Genomic DNA, 20799 nt, shown 5'->3' with positions numbered 1-20799 from the left:
AGAGATTTACAACAGTAAATTGTTGTAATATTGTTTCTCCTCACTGTTTGCTAGTAAACTTAGCTAGCTAGCTTGGTGGATATACAATACTTGTTATTTATATCTGTTTGTAATCCTATCTTGCATCATGCCTGTAATTTAGTGAGATTGGTTATGATTATGACCATGGATGTATTTCACTGTCAACCCTCATCCATTATGTTACATAGCTAGCTAGTAAGATTATTTAGTTGCTGATGTTACACATTTGCGAACAAGTTACAAATGTGAGGCGTGGCGCATAAATTAGCAGGCAACAGGCTAACTAGCTAGCCAACTCCCGTCATGTGCTAACATTTGCTGACAAACCTAGCTTTAGGTGGCTGGTTGTAACATGTAGCTTGCTGTTTAGTAGCCATATCTACAACTAAAATGAGAAGAGGTGTTTACAATCGAGATACAAAAGATCTCTGATTGTAAAACCTCTTCTATTTTTAGTCATAGATATGGTTACCGGTAGTTGGTTATCTAGCTAGCTAAGTTAGCAAACAGAAAAATGATTTGATTTCCCATGTATGTCAGCCAGCAATACACAATATGGGTTTCAGTAGATAAACTAAAGTTAGCTAGGTGACTTACAGGAAAAATAACTGTGTCTGCTTGGATATTTAACAATGAATCCGCCGGTAGGACCATGGCTGAAAGACGTCCAAAGGCTCTATCAAACATGGACAACCACATCTACACAACAAAAACGTATAGTGCGATAAACATAACACCGAGTCTTCGCGAAATGCCACAAAGCAGGACTACATAAATTTTTTAATCTCGGAAGCCGTCAAAGGGTGTATCATTCAGCGTGAGAAGCCCTGACCTTGAGTTCCTCACTGTCCTAGAAATGCCTCAGACATGATGAAAACAAGCCGAAATTCCCCTTTAAAGGGGTTGAATTCTTATTGACTCAAGACATTTCAGCTTATCTTTTTTTATTACGTTTGTCAAAATTTCAAAAAACATAATTCCACTTTGATATTATGATGTATTGTGTGCAGGCCAGTGACAAAAAAATCTCTATTTAAATTCAAACTGAAACAACAAAATTTGGAAAAAGTCGAGGGGTGTCAATACTTTCTGAAAGCACTGTATACCCTTTTCTGTTTCATTGGGGCTTCTATATGGGATCTTTAGGGTGTCATATATAGAACTTGGTTCTATATTGGATCTTTAGGGTGTCATTTATAGAACTTGGTTCTATATTGGATCTTTAGGGTGTCATTTATAGAACTTGGTTCTATATTGGATCTTTAGGGTGTCATATTTAGAACTTGGTTCTATATTGGATCTTTAGGGTGTCATATATAGAACTTGGTTCTATATTGGATCTTTAGGGTGTCATATATAGAACTTGGTTTTATATTGGATCCTTTAGGGTGTCATATATAGAACTTGGTTCTATATTGGATCTTTAGGGTGTCATATATAGAACTTGGTTTTATATGGGATCTTTAGGGTGTCATATATAGAACTTGGTTCTATATTGGATCTTTAGGGTGTCATATATAGAACTTGGTTCTATATTGGATCTTTAGGGTGTCATATATAGAACTTGGTTTTATATGGGATCTTTAGGGTGTCATATATAGAACTTTGTTCTATATTGGATCTTTAGGGTGTCATATATAGAACTTGGTTCTATATTGGATCTTTAGGGTGTCATATATAGAACTTGGCTTTATATAACACTTTTTTTCTACAAGTGTACCAAGGTGAAAGTAGTGTTATCACACTGAGCATTAAGGGAATTGACTTAGCTCTTCCTCCACTATTCAAAACAACCACTTTGCATTAAAACAGCATGGAAGCAGAGACTGAATGCTGAATTTGCCTGGCTGGATGCTCAGTCCCTCACACTCTCCCTGCCATGCTACTATCAGGCAGTTATGGAGGTGAATGGTAGTTTGAATCCTCTGGAGTGATAGGGAGATGAGCTTGGTGGAAGATAAGAGGAATCTAGGCCAGTTTAAACTTTTCTTTCCCAGGGCCAGCTGCCCACACAAACCGGTAACCCAGAGACCACGAAAATATGTTAGCAAAAAAGTCTAAGTAACATCTTGTCTTATCATCAGGTGAATGATAATGGCAAGTAATCAACATTTTAAAATGAATAGATTTGGTAGACAGTTTATTATTTTGACCTCCCCCAGTTGATTGGAAGTGTAAACTAAGTCTATTAGCTAGATAGGTTAAGGGATCTTAGCGGAGTAGATAACATTGTGCTGTTTTAATTGTAATTGTTTTAATTTTTAATTCTGTGCAAATCTACACAGTTTGGCATGGAGCTAAGAGATCACTTTGCAGTTTTAAAGTTAATTTCCTGCACAATGCTCCAGTCTGTGACCATTTAGTCCCATTTTGTGACCCTTTGACTTGGCTGTGTGATATTGGTCGCACTGGTGCGACCTGCACATTCTCCCTGGTCACCTAAATAAAAACGTAATTTTTGGGGGGGCGGATAAAACCATGCATTTGTTAAACAGGAAAGTGCATTATCCTCATGAGTCCTGTAATAAAAGTGTCTTCCCTGCTGCTATGCCTGTCTATAATATATCCCATCACACACACACACACACACACACACACACACACACACACACACACACACACACACACACACACACACACGCACACGCACACGCACACGCACACACACACACACACACACACACACACACACACACACACACACACACACACACACACACACACACCACCGTTGAAAAGTTTGGGGTCACAGTCCTTGTTTTTGAAAGAAAAGCACATTTTTGCTCCATTAAAATAACATAAAATGTATCAGAAATTACAGTGTAGACGTTGTTAATGTTGTAAATGACTATTGTAGCTGGAAACGGCAGATTTTTAATGGAATATCTACATAGGCGTACAGAGGCCCATTATCAGCAACCATCACTCCTGTGTTCCAATGGCACGTTATGTTAGCTAATCCAAGTTTATCATTTTAAAAGGCTGATTGATCATTAGAAAACCCTTTTGCAATTATGTTAGCACAGCTGAAATCTGTTGGGCTGATTAAAGAAGCAATAAAACTGGCCTTTAGACTAGTTGAGTACAGTGGGGCAAAAAAGTATTTAGTCAGCCACCAATTGTGCAAGTTCTCCCACTTAAAAAGATGAGAGAGGCCTGTAATTTTCATCATAGGTACACTTCAACTATGACAGACAAAATTAGATTTTTTTTCCCAGAAAATCACATTGGAGGATTTTTAATGAATTTATTTGCAAATTATGGTGGAAAATAAGTATTTGGTCAATAACAAAAGTTTATCTCAATACTTTGTCATTGCCAACAAAGGGTATATAACAGAGGTCAAACGTCTTCTGTAAGTCTTCACAAGGTTTTCACACACTGTTGCTGGTATTTTGGCCCATTCCTCCATGCAGATCTCCTCTAGAGCAGTGATGTTTTGGGGCTGTTGCTGGGCAACACGGACTTTCAACTCACTCCAAAGATTTTCTATGGGGTTGAGATCTGGAGACTGGCTAGGCCACTCCAGGACCTTGAAATGCTTCTTACGAAGCCACTCCTTCGTTGCCCGGGCGGTGTGTTTGGGATCATTGTCATGCTGAAAGACCCAGCCACGTTTCATCTTCAATGCCCTTGCTGATGGAAGGAGGTTTTCACTCAAAATCTCACGATACATGGCCCCAGTCATTCTTTCCTTTACACGGATCAGTCGTCCTGGTCCCTTTGCAGAAAAACAGCCCCAAAGCATGATGTTTCCACCCCCATGCTTCACAGTAGGTATGGTGTTCTTTCGATGCAACTCAGCATACTTTGTCCTCCAAACACGACGAGTTGAGTTTTTACCAAAAAGTTATATTTTGGTTTCATCTGACCATATGACATTCTCCCAATCTTCTTCTGGATCATCCAAATGCTCTCTAGCAAACTTCAGACGGGCCTGGACATGTACTGGCTTAAGCAGGGGGACACGTCTGGCACTGCAGGATTTGAGTCCCTGGCGGCGTAGTGTGTTACTGATGGTAGGCTTTGTTACTTTGGTCCCAGCACTCTGCATGTCATTCACTAGGTCCCCCCGTGTGGTTCTGGGATTTTTGCTCACCGTTCTTGTGATCATTTTGACCACACAGGGTGAGATCTTGCGTGGAGCCCCAGATCGAGGGAGATTATCAGTGGTCTTGTATGTCTTCCATTTCCTAATAATTGCTCCCACAATTGATTTCTTCAAACCAAGCTGCTTACCTATTGCAGATTCAGTCTTCCCAGCCTGGTGCAGGTCTACAATTTTGTTTCTGGTGTCCTTTGACAGCTTTTTGGTCTTGGCCATAGTGGAGTTTGGAGTGTGACTGTTTGAGGTTGTGGACAGGTGTCTTTTATACTGATAACAAGTTCAAACAGGTGCCATTAATACAGGTAACGAGTGGAGTACAGAGGAGCCTCTTAAAGAAGAAGTTACAGGTCTGTGAGAGCCAGAAATCTTGCTTGTTTGTAGGTGACCAAATACTTATTTTCCACCATAATTTGCAAATAAATTCATAACAAATCCTACAATGTGATTTTCTGGAATTTTTTTTCTCATTTTGTCTGTCATAGTTGAAGTGTACCTATGATGAAAATTACAGGCCTCTCTCATCTTTTTAAGTGGGAGAACTTGCACAATTGGTGGCTGACTAAATACTTTTTTGCCCCACTGTATGTGGAGCATCAGCATTTGTGGGTTCGATTACAGGCTCAAAATGGCCAGAAACAAATACCTTTCTTCTGAAACTCGTCAGTCTATTCTTGTTCTGAGAAATTAAGGCAATTTCATATGAGAAATTGCCAAGAAACTGAAGATCTCATACAACGCTGTGTACTACTCCCTTCACAGAACAGCACAAACTGGCTCTAACCAGAATAGAAAGAGGAGTGGGAGGCCCCGGTGCACAACTGAGCAAGAGGACTAGTACGTTAGAGTGTCTAGTTTGAGAAACAGATGCCTCACAAAACAGTGCCTTGCAAAAGTATTCATCTCCCTTGGCATTTTTCCCTATTTTGTTGCATTACAACCTGTAATTTAAATTGATTTTTATTTGGATTCCATGTAATGGGCATACACAAAATAGTCCAAATTGGTGAAGTGAAATGAAAAAAATTACTTAAAAAATAAAAATTCTCAAAAATAAAAAACGGAAAAGTGGTGCCTGCATATGCACTATTCACCCCCTTTGCTATGAAGCCCCTAAATAAGATATGGTGCAACCAATTACCCTCAGAAGTAACATAATTGGTTAAATAAAGTCCACCTGTGTGCAATCTAAGTGTCACATGATCTGTCACATGATCTCAGTATATATACACCTGTTCTGAAAGGCCCCAGAGTCTGCAACACCACTAAGCAAGGGGCACCACCAAGCAAGCGGCACCATGAAGACCAAGGAGCTCTCCAAACAGGTCAGGGACAACATTGTGGAGAAGTACAGATCAGGGTTGGGGTATAAAAAATATCTGAAAACTTTGAACATCCCACAGAGCACCATTACATCATTATTATTAATAAATGGAAAGAATATGGCACCATAACAAACCTGCCAAGAGAGGGCCGCCCACCAAAACTCACGGACCAGGCAAGGAGGGCATTAATCAGAGGCAACAAAGAGACCAAAGATAACCCTGATGGAGCTGCAAAGCTCCACAGCGGAGATTGGAGTATCTGTCCATAGGACCACAGTAAGCTGTACACTCCATAGAGCTGGGCTTTACGGAAGAGTGGCCAGAAAAAAAGCCATTGCTTAAAGAAAAAAATAGGCAAATGTGGGAGACTCCCAAAACATCGGCAGGGACTGGGAAACTGGTCAGAATTGAAGGAATGATGGATGGCGCTAAATACAGGGAAATTATTGAGGGAAACCTGTTTCAGTCTTCCAGAGATTTGAGACTGGGACGGAGGTTCACCTTCCAGCAGGACAATGACCCTAAACATACTGCTAAAGCAACACTCGAGTGGTTTAAGGGGAAACATTTTAATGTCTTGGAATGGCCTAGTCAAAGCCCAGACCTCAATCCATTTGAGAATCTGTGGTATGACTTAAAGATTGCTGTACACCAGCGGGGAGCCCATGCATCTTGAAGGAGCTAGAGCAGTTTTGCCTTGAAGAATGAGCAAAAATCCCAGTGGCTAGATGTGCCAAGCTTATAGAGACATACCCCAAGAGACTTGCAGATGTAATTGCTGCAAAAGGTGGCTCTACAAAGTATTGACTTTGAGGGGGTGAATAGTTATGCACACTCAAGTTTAATGTATTTTTTTTTTGTGGTAAGCATGTCAAATCAAATCAAATGTATTTATATAGCCCTTCTTACATCAGCTGATATCTCAAACCACTGTCTACTACAGGGAACCACCTTCTACTACAGGGAACCACTGTCTACTACAGGGAACCACTGTCTACTACAGGGAACCACCGTCTACTACAGGGAACCACCGTCGTCTACAGGGAACCACCGTCGTCTACAGGGAACCGCCGTCTACTACAGGGAACCACTGTCTACAGGGAACCACTGTCTAGTCCATCAGCCTCTCTCTCACCCCCCCTTTTTATCTCTCTACGTCAGAAGGTGGTCCCTGTAGTAGAAGGTGGTCCCCTGTAGTAGAAGGTGGTCCCTGTAGTAGAAGGTGGTCCCTGTAGTAGAAGGTGGTCCCTGTAGTAGACGGTGGTCCCCTGTAGTAGAAGGTGGTCCCCTGTAGTAGACGGTGGTTCCCTGTAGTAGACGGTGGTCCCTGTAGTAGACGGTGGTCCCCTGTAGTAGACGGTGGTCCCCTGTCGTAGAAGGTGGTCCCTGTAGTAGAAGGTGGTCCCTGTAGTAGATGGTGGTCCCTGTAGTAGAAGGTGGTCCCGGTAGTAGACGGTGGTTCCCTGTAGTAGACGGTGGTCCCTGTAGACAGTGGTTCCCTGTAGTAGAAGGTGGTCCCTGTAGTAGAAGGTGGTCCCTGTAGTAGAAGGTGGTCCCTGTAGTAGACGGTGGTTCCCTGTAGTAGAAGGTGGTCCCCTGTAGTAGAAGGTGGTTCCCTGTAGTAGAAGGTGGTTCCCTGTAGTAGAAGGTGGTCCCTGTAGTAGACGGTGGTTCCTGTAGTAGAAGGTGGTCCCTGTAGTAGAAGGTGGTCCCTGTAGTAGAAGGTGGTCCCTGTAGTAGAAGGTGGTTCCTGTAGTAGAAGGTGGTCCCTGTAGTAGACGGTGGTCCCTGTAGACGGTGGTTCCCTGTAGTAGACGGTGGTTCCCTGTAGTAGACGGTGGTCCCTGTAGTAGACGGTGGTCCCTGTAGTAGAAGGTGGTTCCCTGTAGTAGACGGTGGTTCCCTGTAGTAGACGGTGGTTCCCTGTAGTAGACGGTGGTTCCCTGTAGTAGACGGTGGTTCCCTGTAGTAGACGGTGGTCCCCTGTAGTAGAAGGTGGTCCCTGTAGTAGACGGTGGTCCCTGTAGTAGACGGTGGTCCCTGTAGTAGACGGTGGTTCCCTGTAGTAGAAGGTGGTCCCTGTAGTAGAAGGTGGTTCCCTGTAGTAGACGGTGGTCCCTGTAGTAGACGGTGGTCCCTGTAGTAGACGGTGGTCCCCTGTAGTAGACGGTGGTCCCTGTAGTAGACGGTGGTTCCCTGTAGTAGACGGTGGTTCCTGTAGTAGATGGTGGTTCCTGTAGTAGATGGTGGTTCCCTGTAGTAGAAGGTGGTCCCTGTAGTAGACGGTGGTCCCTGTAGACAGTGGGTCCCTGTAGTAGAAGGTGGTTCCCTGTAGTAGAAGGTGGTCCCTGTAGTAGAAGGTGGTCCCTGTAGTAGAAGGTGGTCCCTGTAGTAGAAGGTGGTCCCTGTAGTAGAAGGTGGTCCCTGTAGTAGAAGGTGGTCCCTGTAGTAGACGGTGGTTCCCTGTAGTAGACGGTGGTTCCCTGTAGTAGACGACGGTGGTTCCCTGTAGTAGACGACGGTGGTTCCCTGTAGTAGACGACGGTGGTTCCCTGTAGTAGACGGTGGTTCCCTGTAGTAGACGGTGGTTCCCTGTAGTAGACGGTGGTTCCTGTAGTAGAAGGTGGTCCCTGTAGTAGAAGGTGGTCCCTGTAGTAGACGGTGGTCCCTGTAGACAGTGGGTCCCTGTAGTAGAAGGTGGTCCCTGTAGTAGACCGTGGTTCCCTGTAGTAGAAGGTGGTCCCTGTAGTAGACGGTGGTTCCTGTAGTAGACGGTGGTTCCCTGTAGTAGACGGTGGTTCCCTGTAGTAGACGGTGGTTCCCTGTAGTAGACGGTGGTCCCTGTAGTAGACGGTGGTTCCCTGTAGTAGACGGTGGTCCCTGTAGTAGAAGGTGGTCCCTGTAGTAGAAGGTGGTCCCTGTAGTAGAAGGTGGTCCCTGTAGTAGACGGTGGTTCCTGTAGTAGACGGTGGTTCCCTGTAGTAGACGGTGGTTCCCTGTAGTAGACGGTGGTTCCCTGTAGTAGACGGTGGTTCCCTGTAGTAGACGGTGGTCCCTGTAGTAGACGGTGGTTCCCTGTAGTAGACGGTGGTCCCTGTAGTAGACGGTGGTTCCTGTAGTAGACGGTGGTTCCCTGTAGTAGAAGGTGGTTCCCTGTAGTAGAAGGTGGTTCCTGTAGTAGAAGGTGGTCCCTGTAGTAGAAGGTGGTCCCTGTAGTAGAAGGTGGTCCCTGTAGTAGAAGGTGGTCCCTGTAGTAGAAGGTGGTCCCTGTAGTAGAAGGTGGTTCCTGTAGTAGAAGGTGGTCCCTGTAGGAGAAGGTGGTCCCTGTAGTAGAAGGTGGTCCCTGTAGACGGCGGTTCCCTGTAGTAGAAGGTGGTTCCTGTAGACGGCGGTTCCCTGTAGTAGAAGGTGGTCCCTGTAGTAGAAGGTGGTCCCTGTAGACGGCGGTTCCCTGTAGTAGAAGGTGGTCCCTGTAGTAGAAGGTGGTCCCTGTAGTAGAAGGTGGTCCCTGTAGTAGAAGGTGGTCCCTGTAGTAGAAGGTGGTCCCTGTAGACGGTGGTTCCCTGTAGTAGAAGGTGGTCCCTGTAGTAGAAGGTGGTCCCTGTAGTAGAAGGTGGTCCCTGTAGTAGAAGGTGGTCCCTGTAGTAGAAGGTGGTCCCTGTAGTAGAAGGTGGTCCCTGTAGACGGCGGTTCCCTGTAGTAGAAGGTGGTCCCTGTAGTAGAAGGTGGTTCCCTGTAGGAGAAGGTGGTTCCCTGTAGTAGAAGGTGGTCCCTGTAGTAGAAGGTGGTTCCCTGTAGTAGAAGGTGGTCCCTGTAGTAGAAGGTGGTCCCTGTAGTAGAAGGTGGTCCCTGTAGACGGCGGTTCCCTGTAGTAGAAGGTGGTCCCTGTAGTAGAAGGTGGTCCCTGTAGTAGAAGGTGGTCCCTGTAGTAGAAGGTGGTCCCTGTAGACGGCGGTTCCCTGTAGTAGAAGGTGGTCCCCTGTAGTAGAAGGTGGTCCCTGTAGTAGAAGGTGGTCCCTGTAGTAGAAGGTAGTCCCTGTAGTAGAAGGTGGTCCCTGTAGACGGCGGTTCCCTGTAGTAGAAGGTGGTCCCTGTAGTAGAAGGTGGTTCCCTGTAGTAGAAGGTGGTCCCTGTAGTAGAAGGTGGTTCCCTGTAGTAGAAGGTGGTCCCTGTAGTAGAAGGTGGTTCCCTGTAGTAGAAGGTGGTCCCTGTAGTAGAAGGTGGTTAACTGTAGTAGAAGGTGGTTCCCTGTAGTAGAAGGTGGTCCCTGTAGTAGAAGGTGGTTCCCTGTAGTAGACAGAATGAATAATGCTTCCTCCTTCCCCTCCAATCAGAGGGTTAGGACGTGAATAATGCTTCCTCCTTCCCCTCCAATCAGAGGGTTAGGACGTGAATAATGCTTCCTCCTTCCCCTCCAATCAGAGGGTTAGGACGTGAATAATGCTTCCTCCTTCCCCTCCAATCAGAGGGTTTGGACGTGAATAATGCTTGCTCCTTCCCCTCCAATCAGAGGGTTAGGACGTGAATAATGCTTCCTCCTTCCCCTCCAATCAGAGGGTTTGGACGTGAATAATGCTTGCTCCTTCCCCTCCAATCAGAGGGTTAGGACGTGAATAATGCTTCCTCCTTCCCCTCCAATCAGAGGGTTTGGACGTGAATAATGCTTGCTCCTTCCCCTCCTCATGTCCTGTGTTATTCTCTTGATGAACTGAGGCAGGTCAGAGGGAGAGAAGAAGAAAAGGGGGCAGAGAGAGAGAAGAAAAGGAGGTAGGAGAAGAAAGTTAAGGACTAACGGGTATGAGACAGGAAGTCTATAGTTCCATAACACCACCTCCTCTCCTCCCTCTTCTCATCCTCTCCTCCCTCTTCTCATCCTCTCCTCCCCAGCTGTCCTTTGTCTCCGTGGGACCTCCTGACCCCTCCACTTCCCTTCATTCCAGGGCTCTTCCTCTGGCTACACCAACACACACGTCAGCCAGTCTGAGATACACCACTCTGGTAGACCCATACAGTGCCTATCATAAGTACTCAACAACCTTGGATTTGTTCACATTTTATTGTTACAAAGTGGGAATAAGATGGATTTAATTATACGTTTCTGTCAAAGTGGATGAATTTTTTTTTTTAAATGAATGAAATGTATCTTGATTAAATAAGTATTCGGCCCCGTGTCAATACATGTTAGAAATAGGGGTGTAAACGTTTAGTTGGGATCCTTATCGTTAAGGAAAGACTCTAACCGCAAAACTTTTTCTTTTTTTTACCAGACCAAATTCACATAGAAGTGTGTGTTACAGATATGTCAGTCAGTGAAAGAAATACTAAAAAGTGGTAGATCTGTTCTATTAGTGCTATTCCTATACTCCCCTTCTTAAGATTTGATTTTTTGCGTCTTTTACTTTAGTTTTTGTACACCAGCTTCAAACAGCTAAACATATTTTGGGGTTATGGAAAATATATTTCACAGCGTTTTAGATGGTACAATGATTATCTACACCAGGGGTGTCAAACTCATTCCACGGAGGGCCTAGTGGCTGCAGGTTTTTCCTTTCAATTAAGACCTGGACAACCAGGTGAGGGGAGTTCCTTACTGAGACCTGGACAACCAGGTGAGCGGAGTTCCTTACTGAGACCTGGACAACCAGGTGAGCGGAGTTCCTTACTGAGATCTAGACAACCAGGTGAGGGGAGTTCCTTACTGAGACCTGGACAACCAGGTGAGCGGAGTTCCTTACTGAGATCTAGACAACCAGGTGAGGGGAGTTCCTTACTGAGACCTGGACAACCAGGTGAGCGGAGTTCCTTACTGAGACCTGGACAACCAGGTGAGCGGAGTTCCTTACTGAGATCTAGACAACCAGGTGAGCGGAGTTCCTTACTGAGACCTGGACAACCAGGTGAGGGGAGTTCCTTACTGAGATCTAGACAACCAGGTGAGCGGAGTTCCTGACTGAGACCTATACAACCAGGTGAGGGGAGTTCCTTACTGAGACCTGGACAACCAGGTGAGGGGAGTTCCTTACTGAGATCTAGACAACCAGGTGAGCGGAGTTCCTGACTGAGACCTAGACAATCAGGTGAGGGGAGTTTCTTACTGAGACCTGGACAACCAGGTGAGGGGAGTTCCTTACTGAGACCTAGACAACCAGGTGAGGGGAGTTCCTTATTAAGACCTGGACAACCAGGTGAGGGGAGTTCCTTACTGAGACCTATACAACCAGGTGAGGGGAGTTCCTTACTGAGACCTATACAACCAGGTGAGGGGAGTTCCTTACTGAGACCTATACAACCAGGTGAGGGGAGTTCCTTACTGAGACCTATACAACCAGGTGAGGGGAGTTCCTTACTGAGACCTATACAACCAGGTGAGGGGAGTTCCTTACTGAGACCTATACAACCAGGTGAGGGGGGTTCTTTACTGAGACCTGGACAACCAGGTGAGGGGAGTTCCTTACTGAGACCTAGACAACCAGGTGAGGGGAGTTCCTTATTGAGACCTAGACAACCAGGTGAGGGGAGTTCCTTACTGAGACCTAGACAACCAGGTGAGGGGAGTTCCTTACTGAGACCTAGACAACCAGGTGAGGGGAGTTCTTTACTGAGACCTGGACAACCAGGTGAGGGGAGTTCTTTACTGAGACCTGGACAACCAGGTGAGGGGAGTTCCTTACTGAGACCTAGACAACCAGGTGAGGGGAGTTTCTTACTGAGACCTAGACAACCAGGTGAGGGGAGTTTCTTACTGAGACCTGGACAACCAGGTGAGGGGAGTTTCTTACTGAGACCTAGACAACCAGGTGATGGGAGTTCCTTACTGAGACAACCAGGTGAGGGGAGTTCCTTACTGAGACCTAGACAACCAGGTGAGGGGAGTTCCTTACTGAGATCTAGACAACCAGGTGAGGGGAGTTCCTTACTGAGACCTAGACAACCAGGTGAGGGGAGTTCCTTATTAATTAGTGACCTTAATTCATCAATCAAGTACAAGGGAGGAGCGAAAACATGTAACTATATAGGCTGACTATGCCATGTTTGTAGCCTATAGCCTAATATAAAGCTATTTGTAGGCTATAGCCTAATATAAAGCTATTTGTAGCCTATAGCCTAATATAAAGCTATTTGTAGCCTATAGCCTAATATAAAGCTATTTGTAGGCTATAGCCTAATATAAAGCTATTTGTAGGCTATAGCCTAATAGGCATCTGACTACGTGGCAAAGCTATTTGTAGGCTATAACCTAATAGGCATCTGACTACGTGGTAAAGCTATTTGTAGCCTATAGCCTAATAGGCATCTGACTACGTGGTAAAGCTATTTGTAGGCAATAGCCTAATAGGCATCTGACTACGTGGTAAAGCTATTTGTAGCCTATAGCCTAATAGGCATCTGACTACGTGGTAAAGCTATTTGTAGCCTATAGCCTAATAGGCATCTGACTACGTGGTAAAGCTATTTGTAGGCAATAGCCTCATGTAAATACATATAACTTAATATCGTGGCTCTGTTTACGAGGAGAGCTTTACTGTGACTGGGTCATTCATTGTATTGTGTAGATTTCACTGTATCATAAATAAACTTTGATTTGATTAGCTTGAACACATGATTACAATATAGGCTACCTGTTACAGAGTAAAATAAAAACCGAGGGGAACGATCGTTTCATATAGTTTATTTGCAGAGATTAAACATGCTGTGAAATCAATCAATTGACCAAGTAGTGGACAGGAGGGTGAAGAGAGGAGGAGGAGGGTGAAGAGAGGAGGAGGAGGGTGAAGAGAGGAGAGGAGGGTGAAGAGAGGAGAGGAGGGTGAAGAGAGGAGAGGAGGGGAGGGTGAAGAGGAAAGGAGGGTGAAGAGAGGAGAGGAGGGTGAAGAGAGGAGAGGAGGGTGAAGAGAGGAGAGGAGGGTGAAGAGAGGAGAGGAGGGTGAAGAGAGGAGAGGAGGGTGATGAGAGGAGAGTAAAGTAATATCTCTGACCACAAAAGCTCAGTATGCACATTCCTGCTCCTGATAACTGACTGGCTGAAGAGTAGATATCCTGTACTAATCAATCAACATATAGACAGACAGGAGACAGACCCCCATCCTATAACACAATAACTAATGTTCTACCTGGAAGCCAAAGGTCTTCCCTCACATCCCCCCCCCTACTGTAACTCATTAGAGAAGGGGAGTGACCCACAGCCCAAAGGTCTTACCCCACATCCCCCCTACTGTAACTCATTAGAGAAGGGGAGTGACCCACAGCCCAAAGGTCTTACCCCACATCCCCCCCCCTACTGTAACTCATTAGAGAAGGGGAGTGACCCACAACCCAAAGGTCTTACCCCACATCCCCCTTACTGTAACTCATTAGAGAAGGGGAGTGACCCACAGCCCAAAGGTCTTACCCCACATCCCCCCTACTGTAACTCATTAGAGAAGGGGAGTGACCCACAACCCAAAGGTCTTACCCCACATCCCCCCCCTACTGTAACTCATTAGAGAAGGGGAGTGACCCACAGCCCAAAGGTCTTACCCCACATCCCCCCTACTGTAACTCATTAGAGAAGGGGAGTGACCCACAGCCCAAAGGTCTTACCCCACATCCCCCCTACTGTAACTCATTAGAGAAGGGGAGTGACCCACAACCCAAAGGTCTTACCCCACATCCCCCCTACTGTAACTCATTAGAGAAGGGGAGTGACCCACAGCCCAAAGGTCTTACCCCACATCCCCCCTACTGTAACTCATTAGAGAAGGGGAGTGACCCACAACCCAAAGGTCTTACCCCACATCCCCCTTACTGTAACTCATTAGAGAAGGGGAGTGACCCACAGCCCAAAGGTCTTACCCCACATCCCCCCTACTGTAACTCATTAGAGAAGGGGAGTGACCCACAACCCAAAGGTCTTACCCCACATCCCCCCCTACTGTAACTCATTAGAGAAGGGGAGTGACCCACAGCCCAAAGGTCTTACCCCACATCCCCCCTACTGTAACTCATTAGAGAAGGGGAGTGACCCACAACCCAAAGGTCTTACCCCACATCCCCCCCTACTGTAACTCATTAGAGAAGGGGAGTGACCCACAACCCAAAGGTCTTACCCCACATCCCCCCTACTGTAACTCATTAGAGAAGGGGAGTGACCCACAGCCCAAAGGTCTTACCCCACATCCCCCCCTACTGTAACTCATTAGAGAAGGGGAGTGACCCACAGCCCAAAGGTCTTACCCCACATCCCCCCTACTGTAACTCATTAGAGAAGGGGAGTGACCCACAACCCAAAGGTCTTACCCCACATCCCCCCCCTACTGTAACTCATTAGAGAAGGGGAGTGACCCACAACCCAAAGGTCTTACCCCACATCCCCCCCTACTGTAACTCATTAGAGAAGGGGAGTGACCCACAACCCAAAGGTCTTACCCCACATCCCCCCCTACTGTAACTCATTAGAGAAGGGGAGTGACCCACAACCCAAAGGTCTTACCCCACATCCCCCCCTACTGTAACTCATTAGAGAAGGGGAGTGACCCACAGCCCAAAGGTCTTACCCCACATCCCCCCCTACTGTAACTCATTAGAGAAGGGGAGTGACCCACAGCCCAAAGGTCTTACCCCACATCCCCCCCTACTGTAACTCATTAGAGAAGGGGAGTGACCCACAGCCCAAAGGTCTTACCCCACATCCCCCCCTACTGTAACTCATTAGAGAAGGGGAGTGACCCACAACCCAAAGGTTTTACCCCACATCCCCCCTACTGTAACTCATTAGAGAAGGGGAGTGACCCACAGCCCAAAGGTCTTACCCCACATCCCCCCCTACTGTAACTCATTAGAGAAGGGGAGTGACCCACAGCCCAAAGGTCTTACCCCACATCCCCCCCTACTGTAACTCATTAGAGAAGGGGAGTGACCCACAACCCAAAGGTCTTACCCCACATCCCCCCCCTACTGTAACTCATTAGAGAAGGGGAGTGACCCACAACCCAAAGGTCTTACCCCACATCCCCCCCTACTGTAACTCATTAGAGAAGGGGAGTGACCCACAGCCCAAAGGTCTTACCCCACATCCCCCCCTACCTGTAACTCATTAGAGAAGGGGAGTGACCCACAACCCAAAGGTCTTACCCCACATCCCCCCCCTACTGTAACTCATTAGAGAAGGGGAGTGACCCACAACCCAAAGGTCTTACCCCACATCCCCCCCTACTGTAACTCATTAGAGAAGGGGAGTGACCCACAGCCCAAAGGTCTTACCCCACATCCCCCCTACTGTAACTCATTAGAGAAGGGGAGTGACCCACAACCCAAAGGTCTTACCCCACATCCCCCCTACTGTAACTCATTAGAGAAGGGGAGTGACCCACAACCCAAAGGTCTTACCCCACATCCCCCCCTACTGTAACTCATTAGAGAAGGGGAGTGACCCACAGCCCAAAGGTCTTCCTAGCAGTAAGCCTCCCAGCAGTAAGCCTCCCAGCAGTAACCCTCCCAGCAGTAACCCTCCCAGCAGTAACCCTCCCAGCAGTAACCCTCCCAGCAGTAAGCCTCCCAGCAGTAAACCCTCCAAGCCTCCCAGCAGTAAGCCTCCCAGCAGTAAGCCTCCCAGCAGTAAACCCTCCAAGCCTCCCAGCAGTAAGCCTCCCAGCAGTAAGCCTCCCAGCAGTAACCCTCCAAGCCTCCCAGCAGTAACCCTCCCAGCAGTAAGCCTCCCAGCAGTAAACCCTCCAAGCCTCACAGCAGTAACCCTCCAAGCCTCCCAGCAGTAAACCCTCCAAGCCTCCCAGCAGTAAACCCTCCAAGCCTCCCAGCAGTAAACCCTCCAAGCCTCCCAGCAGTAACCCTCCCAGCAGTAACCCTCCCTGAATTTACATTAACTCCACAGACTGAAAGCAGCTAGCCTAATTGACTTTTTAGTAAATCTTTACACATACTCTTGTACAGTTCCAAAACATGGAATTTAGGAAGGATTATAATCAGGAAAAACTACAGTACAACCTACAGCTTTCTCTAGTGTAGAAAACAACAACTACAGCCCTACCTTCCACTTCATTGTAGGAAACTACAGCCCTACCTTCCACTTCATTGTAGTAAACTACAGCCCTACCTTCCACTTCATTGTAGTAAACTACAGCCCTACCTTCCACTTCATTGTAGTAAACTACAGCCCTACCTTCCACTTCATTGTAGTAAACTACAGCCCTACCGTCCACTTCATTGTAGTAAACTACAGCCCTACCGTCCACTTCATTGTAGTAAACTACAGCCCTACCTTCCACTTCATTGTAGTAAACTACAGCCCTACCTTCCACTTCATTGTAGTAAACTACAGCCCTACCTTCCACTTCATTGTAGTAAACTACAGCCCTACCTTCCACTTCATTGTAGTAAACTACAGCCCTACCTTCCACTTCATTGTAGTAAACTACAGCCCTACCTTCCACTTCATTGTAGTAAACTACAGCCCTACCTTCCACTTAATTGTAGTAAACTACAGCCCTACCTTCCACTTCATTGTAGTAAACTACAGCCCTACCTTCCACTTCATTGTAGTAAACTACAGCCCTACCTTCCACTTCATTGTAGTAAACTACAGCCCTACCTTCCACTTTATTGTAGTAAACTACAGCCCTACCTTCCACTTCATTGTAGTAAACTACAGCCCTACCTTCCACTTTATTGTAGTAAACTACAGCCCTACCTTCCACTCCATTGTAGTAAACTACAAACCTACATTCCACTTTATTGTAGGAAACTACAAACCTACATTCCACTTTATTGTAGGAAACTACAGCCCACTTTATTGTAGGAAACTACAGCCCTACAGCCCACTTTACTGTAGGAAACTACAGCCCACTTTACTGTAGGAAACTACAGCCCCACAGCCCACTTTACTGTAGGAAACTACAGCCCCACAGTCCACTTTACTGTGGGAAACTACAGCCCACTTTAGTGTAGAAAACTACAGCCCTACAGCCCACTTTACTGTAGGAAACTACAGCCCCACAGCCCACTTTACTGTAGGAAACTACAGCCCCACAGCCCACTTTAGTGTAGAAACTACAGCCCCACAGCCCACTTTAGTGTAGAAAACTACAGCCCACTTTACTGTAGGAAACTACAGCCCACTTTACTGTAGGAAACTACAGCCCACTTTACTGTAGGAAACTACAGCCCCACAGCCCACTTTAGTGTAGAAACTACAGCCCCACAGCCCACTTTAGTGTAGAAAACTACAGCCCACTTTACTGTAGGAAACTACAGCCCACTTTACTGTAGGAAACTACAGCCCACTTTACTGTAGGAAACTACAGCCCACTTTACTGTAGGAAACGACAGCGCCACAGCCCACTTTACTGTAGGAAACTACAGCCCCACAGCCCACTTTAGTGTAGAAACTACAGCCCCACAGCCCACTTTAGTGTAGAAAACTACAGCCCACTTTACTGTAGGAAACTACAGCCCACTTTACTGTAGGAAACTACAGCCCACTTTACTGTAGGAAACTACAGCCCACTTTACTGTAGGAAACTACAGCCCACTTTACTGTAGGAAACTACAGCCCACTTTACTGTAGGAAACGACAGCGCCACAGCCCACTTTACTGTAGGAAACTACAGCCCCACAGCCCACTTTACTGTGGGAAACTACAGCCCACTTTAGTGTAGACACTACAGCCCTACAGCCCACTTTACTGTAGGAAACTACAGCCCACTTTAGTGTAGGAAACTACAGCCCCACAGCCCACTTTAGTGTAGGAAACTACAGCCCTACAGCCCACTTTACTGTAGGAAACTACAGCGCACTTTAGTGTAGACACTACAGCCCTACAGCCCACTTTACTGTAGGAAACTACAGCCCACTTTACTGTAGGAAACTACAGCGCCACAGCCCCCTTTACTGTAGGAAACTACAGCCCCACAGTCCACTTTACTGTGGGAAACTACAGCCCACTTTAGTGTAGGAAACTACAGCCCTACAGCCCACTTTACTGTAGGAAACTACAGCCCACTTTAGTGTAGACACTACAGCCCTACAGCCCACTTTACTGTAGGAAACTACAGCCCACTTTAGTGTAGGAAACTACAGCCCCACAGCCCACTTTACTGTGGGAAACTACAGCCCACTTTAGTGTAGGAAACTACAGCCCACTTTACTGTAGGAAACTACAGCCCACTTTAGTGTAGACACTACAGCCCTACAGCCCACTTTATTGTAGGAAACTACAGCCCTACAGCCCACTTTACTGTAGGAAACTACAGCCCAGTTTAGTGTAGACACTACAGCCCTACAGCCCACTTTACTGTAGGAAACTACAGCCCCACAGTCCACTTTACTGTGGGAAACTACAGCCCACTTTAGTGTAGACACTACAGCCCTACAGCCCACTTTACTGTAGGAAACTACAGCCCACTTTAGTGTAGAAAACTACAGCCCTACAGCCCACTTTACTGTAGGCAACTACAGCCCACTTTAGTGTAGAAGAATACAGGCTCTACTCGTGTACAACTAACACCAACTAACTTGCCTAACTAACAGACAACATGGCTGGATTCCCATAATCCTCTTCTCTCTACAACACACATTCTAGAACACTCCCTAAACCAGAGAAAAAAAAACTAGGAATCACTGAGTGGAAAAATAGGAAGGGAAACAAACGACAGCCCCTCTTCCTCCAAACCCAGGGAGGGAAGAAACAACTGAATCTTAAACTAAGTCATTACCAAGTCATATCCAAACAGAAAAGCAGAGGATCTCTATCAGACCAGAAATGTCAACTCACGAAAGAAGTGCTTGAAGAGGTTAGCCATGTCCATGTTGGGCGCTCCCTCTCTTTCTCTCTCTCTACTCTTCCCACTACAGCTGCAGAGTTATTCCATGTGAACACCCAGAGGAGGGCAGGCAGCCCACTCCCTGGACATGTGACCTGACTCAACCAATAGGGAGGCAGGGATAGAGGCCTCGGCTAACTTCCCACTGAGCACAGCCCAGTCAATGTGTCTCAGAGAGAGAGAGAGGGAAAGAAAGGAACAGGCCGAGCTAAGCCTCCCTCTGGGAGAGAGAGAGAGGCGAAGGAGTGAGAGAGGAACGGGGGAGAGAGAGGGGTACGGGGAGAGAGAGAGGCGAAGGAGAGAGAGGTGAAGGAGAGAGAGACAGAGAGAGAGGTACGGGGGAGAGCGAGGCGAAGGAGAGAGAGAGAGGTGAAGGAGAGAGACACACAGAGATACACAGAGAGAGAGAGAAACAAGAGAGATACACAGAGAGAGAGAGAGAGAGAGAGAGAGAGAGAGAGAGAGAGAGAGAGAGAGAGAGAGAGAGAGAGAGAGAGAGAGAGAGAGAGAGAGAGAGAGAGAGAGAGAGAGAGAGAGAGAGAGAGAGAGAGAGAGAGAGAGAGAGAGAGAGATTCCAGAGTTCCAAATTGAGCAGCAGCTGCTGAAAAAATGAGCTCCTATAAATATTGAAATTACCATGGTTTTGGAACATTGGAAAAAACAAAAGAAAAGTACAAGACCGAATGGGAGACTAAACAAGCAACACATGAAAATAGGCTTGTGAAAAAGTATATATTTTTATAAAATTGTGCAGTTAGCTTAGCTGGGTTGCTAAGCAGTTGCTAGGGACTCTCCTAAAATAAGCTAGCTAGCTAACTAAAAAACAGCTAGTTAACAAAATAATAGAAAGACAAAAGGACAGAAGACAAAGGACATTAAAGTAAAACAGTCCTCTAAAGACAATAATACAAGAAACAACGCTGTTTTGGAAAAGGTCGGCTTCTATTGTAGCAGATATCACCAGCGTTGCTATGGAGACTGTTTACCCACCAGACATCCAGACGGAGAAAGGTTTGATGATGGGACAGAACCATGGATGTCTGTTTGCAGATCTTACCAGCTACAAAACAAGAGCAAATGTAATATTGAATACCAAACTGTTGTCCGGGCCTCTGGCAGTCTCTATGGGGGTGCCACAGGGTTCAATTCTTGGGCCGACTCTCTTCTCTGTATACATCAATGATGATACAATGTACTATCGCTCTTGCTGCTGGTGATTCTCTGATCCACCTCTACGCAGACGACACCATTCTGTATACATCTGGCCCTTCTTTGGACACTGTGTTAACTAACCTCCAGACGAGCTTCAATGCCATACAACTCTCCTTCCGTGGCCTCCAACTGCTCTTAAAAGCTAGTAAAACTAAATGCATGCTCTTCAACCGATCGCTACCCGCACCCGCCCGCCCAACTAGCATCACTACTCTGGACGGTTCTGACCTAGAATATGTGGACAACTATAAATAGCTAGGTGTCTGGTTAGACTGTAAACTCTCCTTCCAGACTCACATAAAACATCTCCAATCCAAAGTTA

The 20799-nt window shown here is 46.5% G+C and overlaps 1 protein-coding gene across 4 annotated transcripts in view; it reads right to left on the bottom strand.

Moving 5' to 3' along the window:
- The window catches only part of LOC120043671 (cytoplasmic protein NCK1-like), a 36830-nt gene extending 16487 nt beyond the window's left edge, over positions 1-20343 (bottom strand). The window contains exon 1 of one of the 4 annotated variants that reach the window (XM_038988222.1): positions 20256-20343. In XM_038988222.1, coding sequence (XP_038844150.1) covers positions 20256-20262 — 7 coding nt within the window. In that variant the 5' untranslated portion in view covers positions 20263-20343. Of the gene's footprint in view, positions 1-5585; positions 5639-6360; positions 6423-19216; positions 19384-20255 lie in introns of those variants that run through there. The other 3 variants (XM_038988221.1, XM_038988223.1, XM_038988224.1) reach the window with 3 other exon arrangements.
- Between the last annotated feature and the right edge of the window lie 456 nt (positions 20344-20799).

This window comes from Salvelinus namaycush, unplaced genomic scaffold (assembly GCF_016432855.1).
Source record: "Salvelinus namaycush isolate Seneca unplaced genomic scaffold, SaNama_1.0 Scaffold990, whole genome shotgun sequence".
NCBI lineage: Eukaryota > Metazoa > Chordata > Actinopteri > Salmoniformes > Salmonidae > Salvelinus > Salvelinus namaycush.
This window is presented reverse-complemented; position numbering and strand designations above follow the sequence as displayed.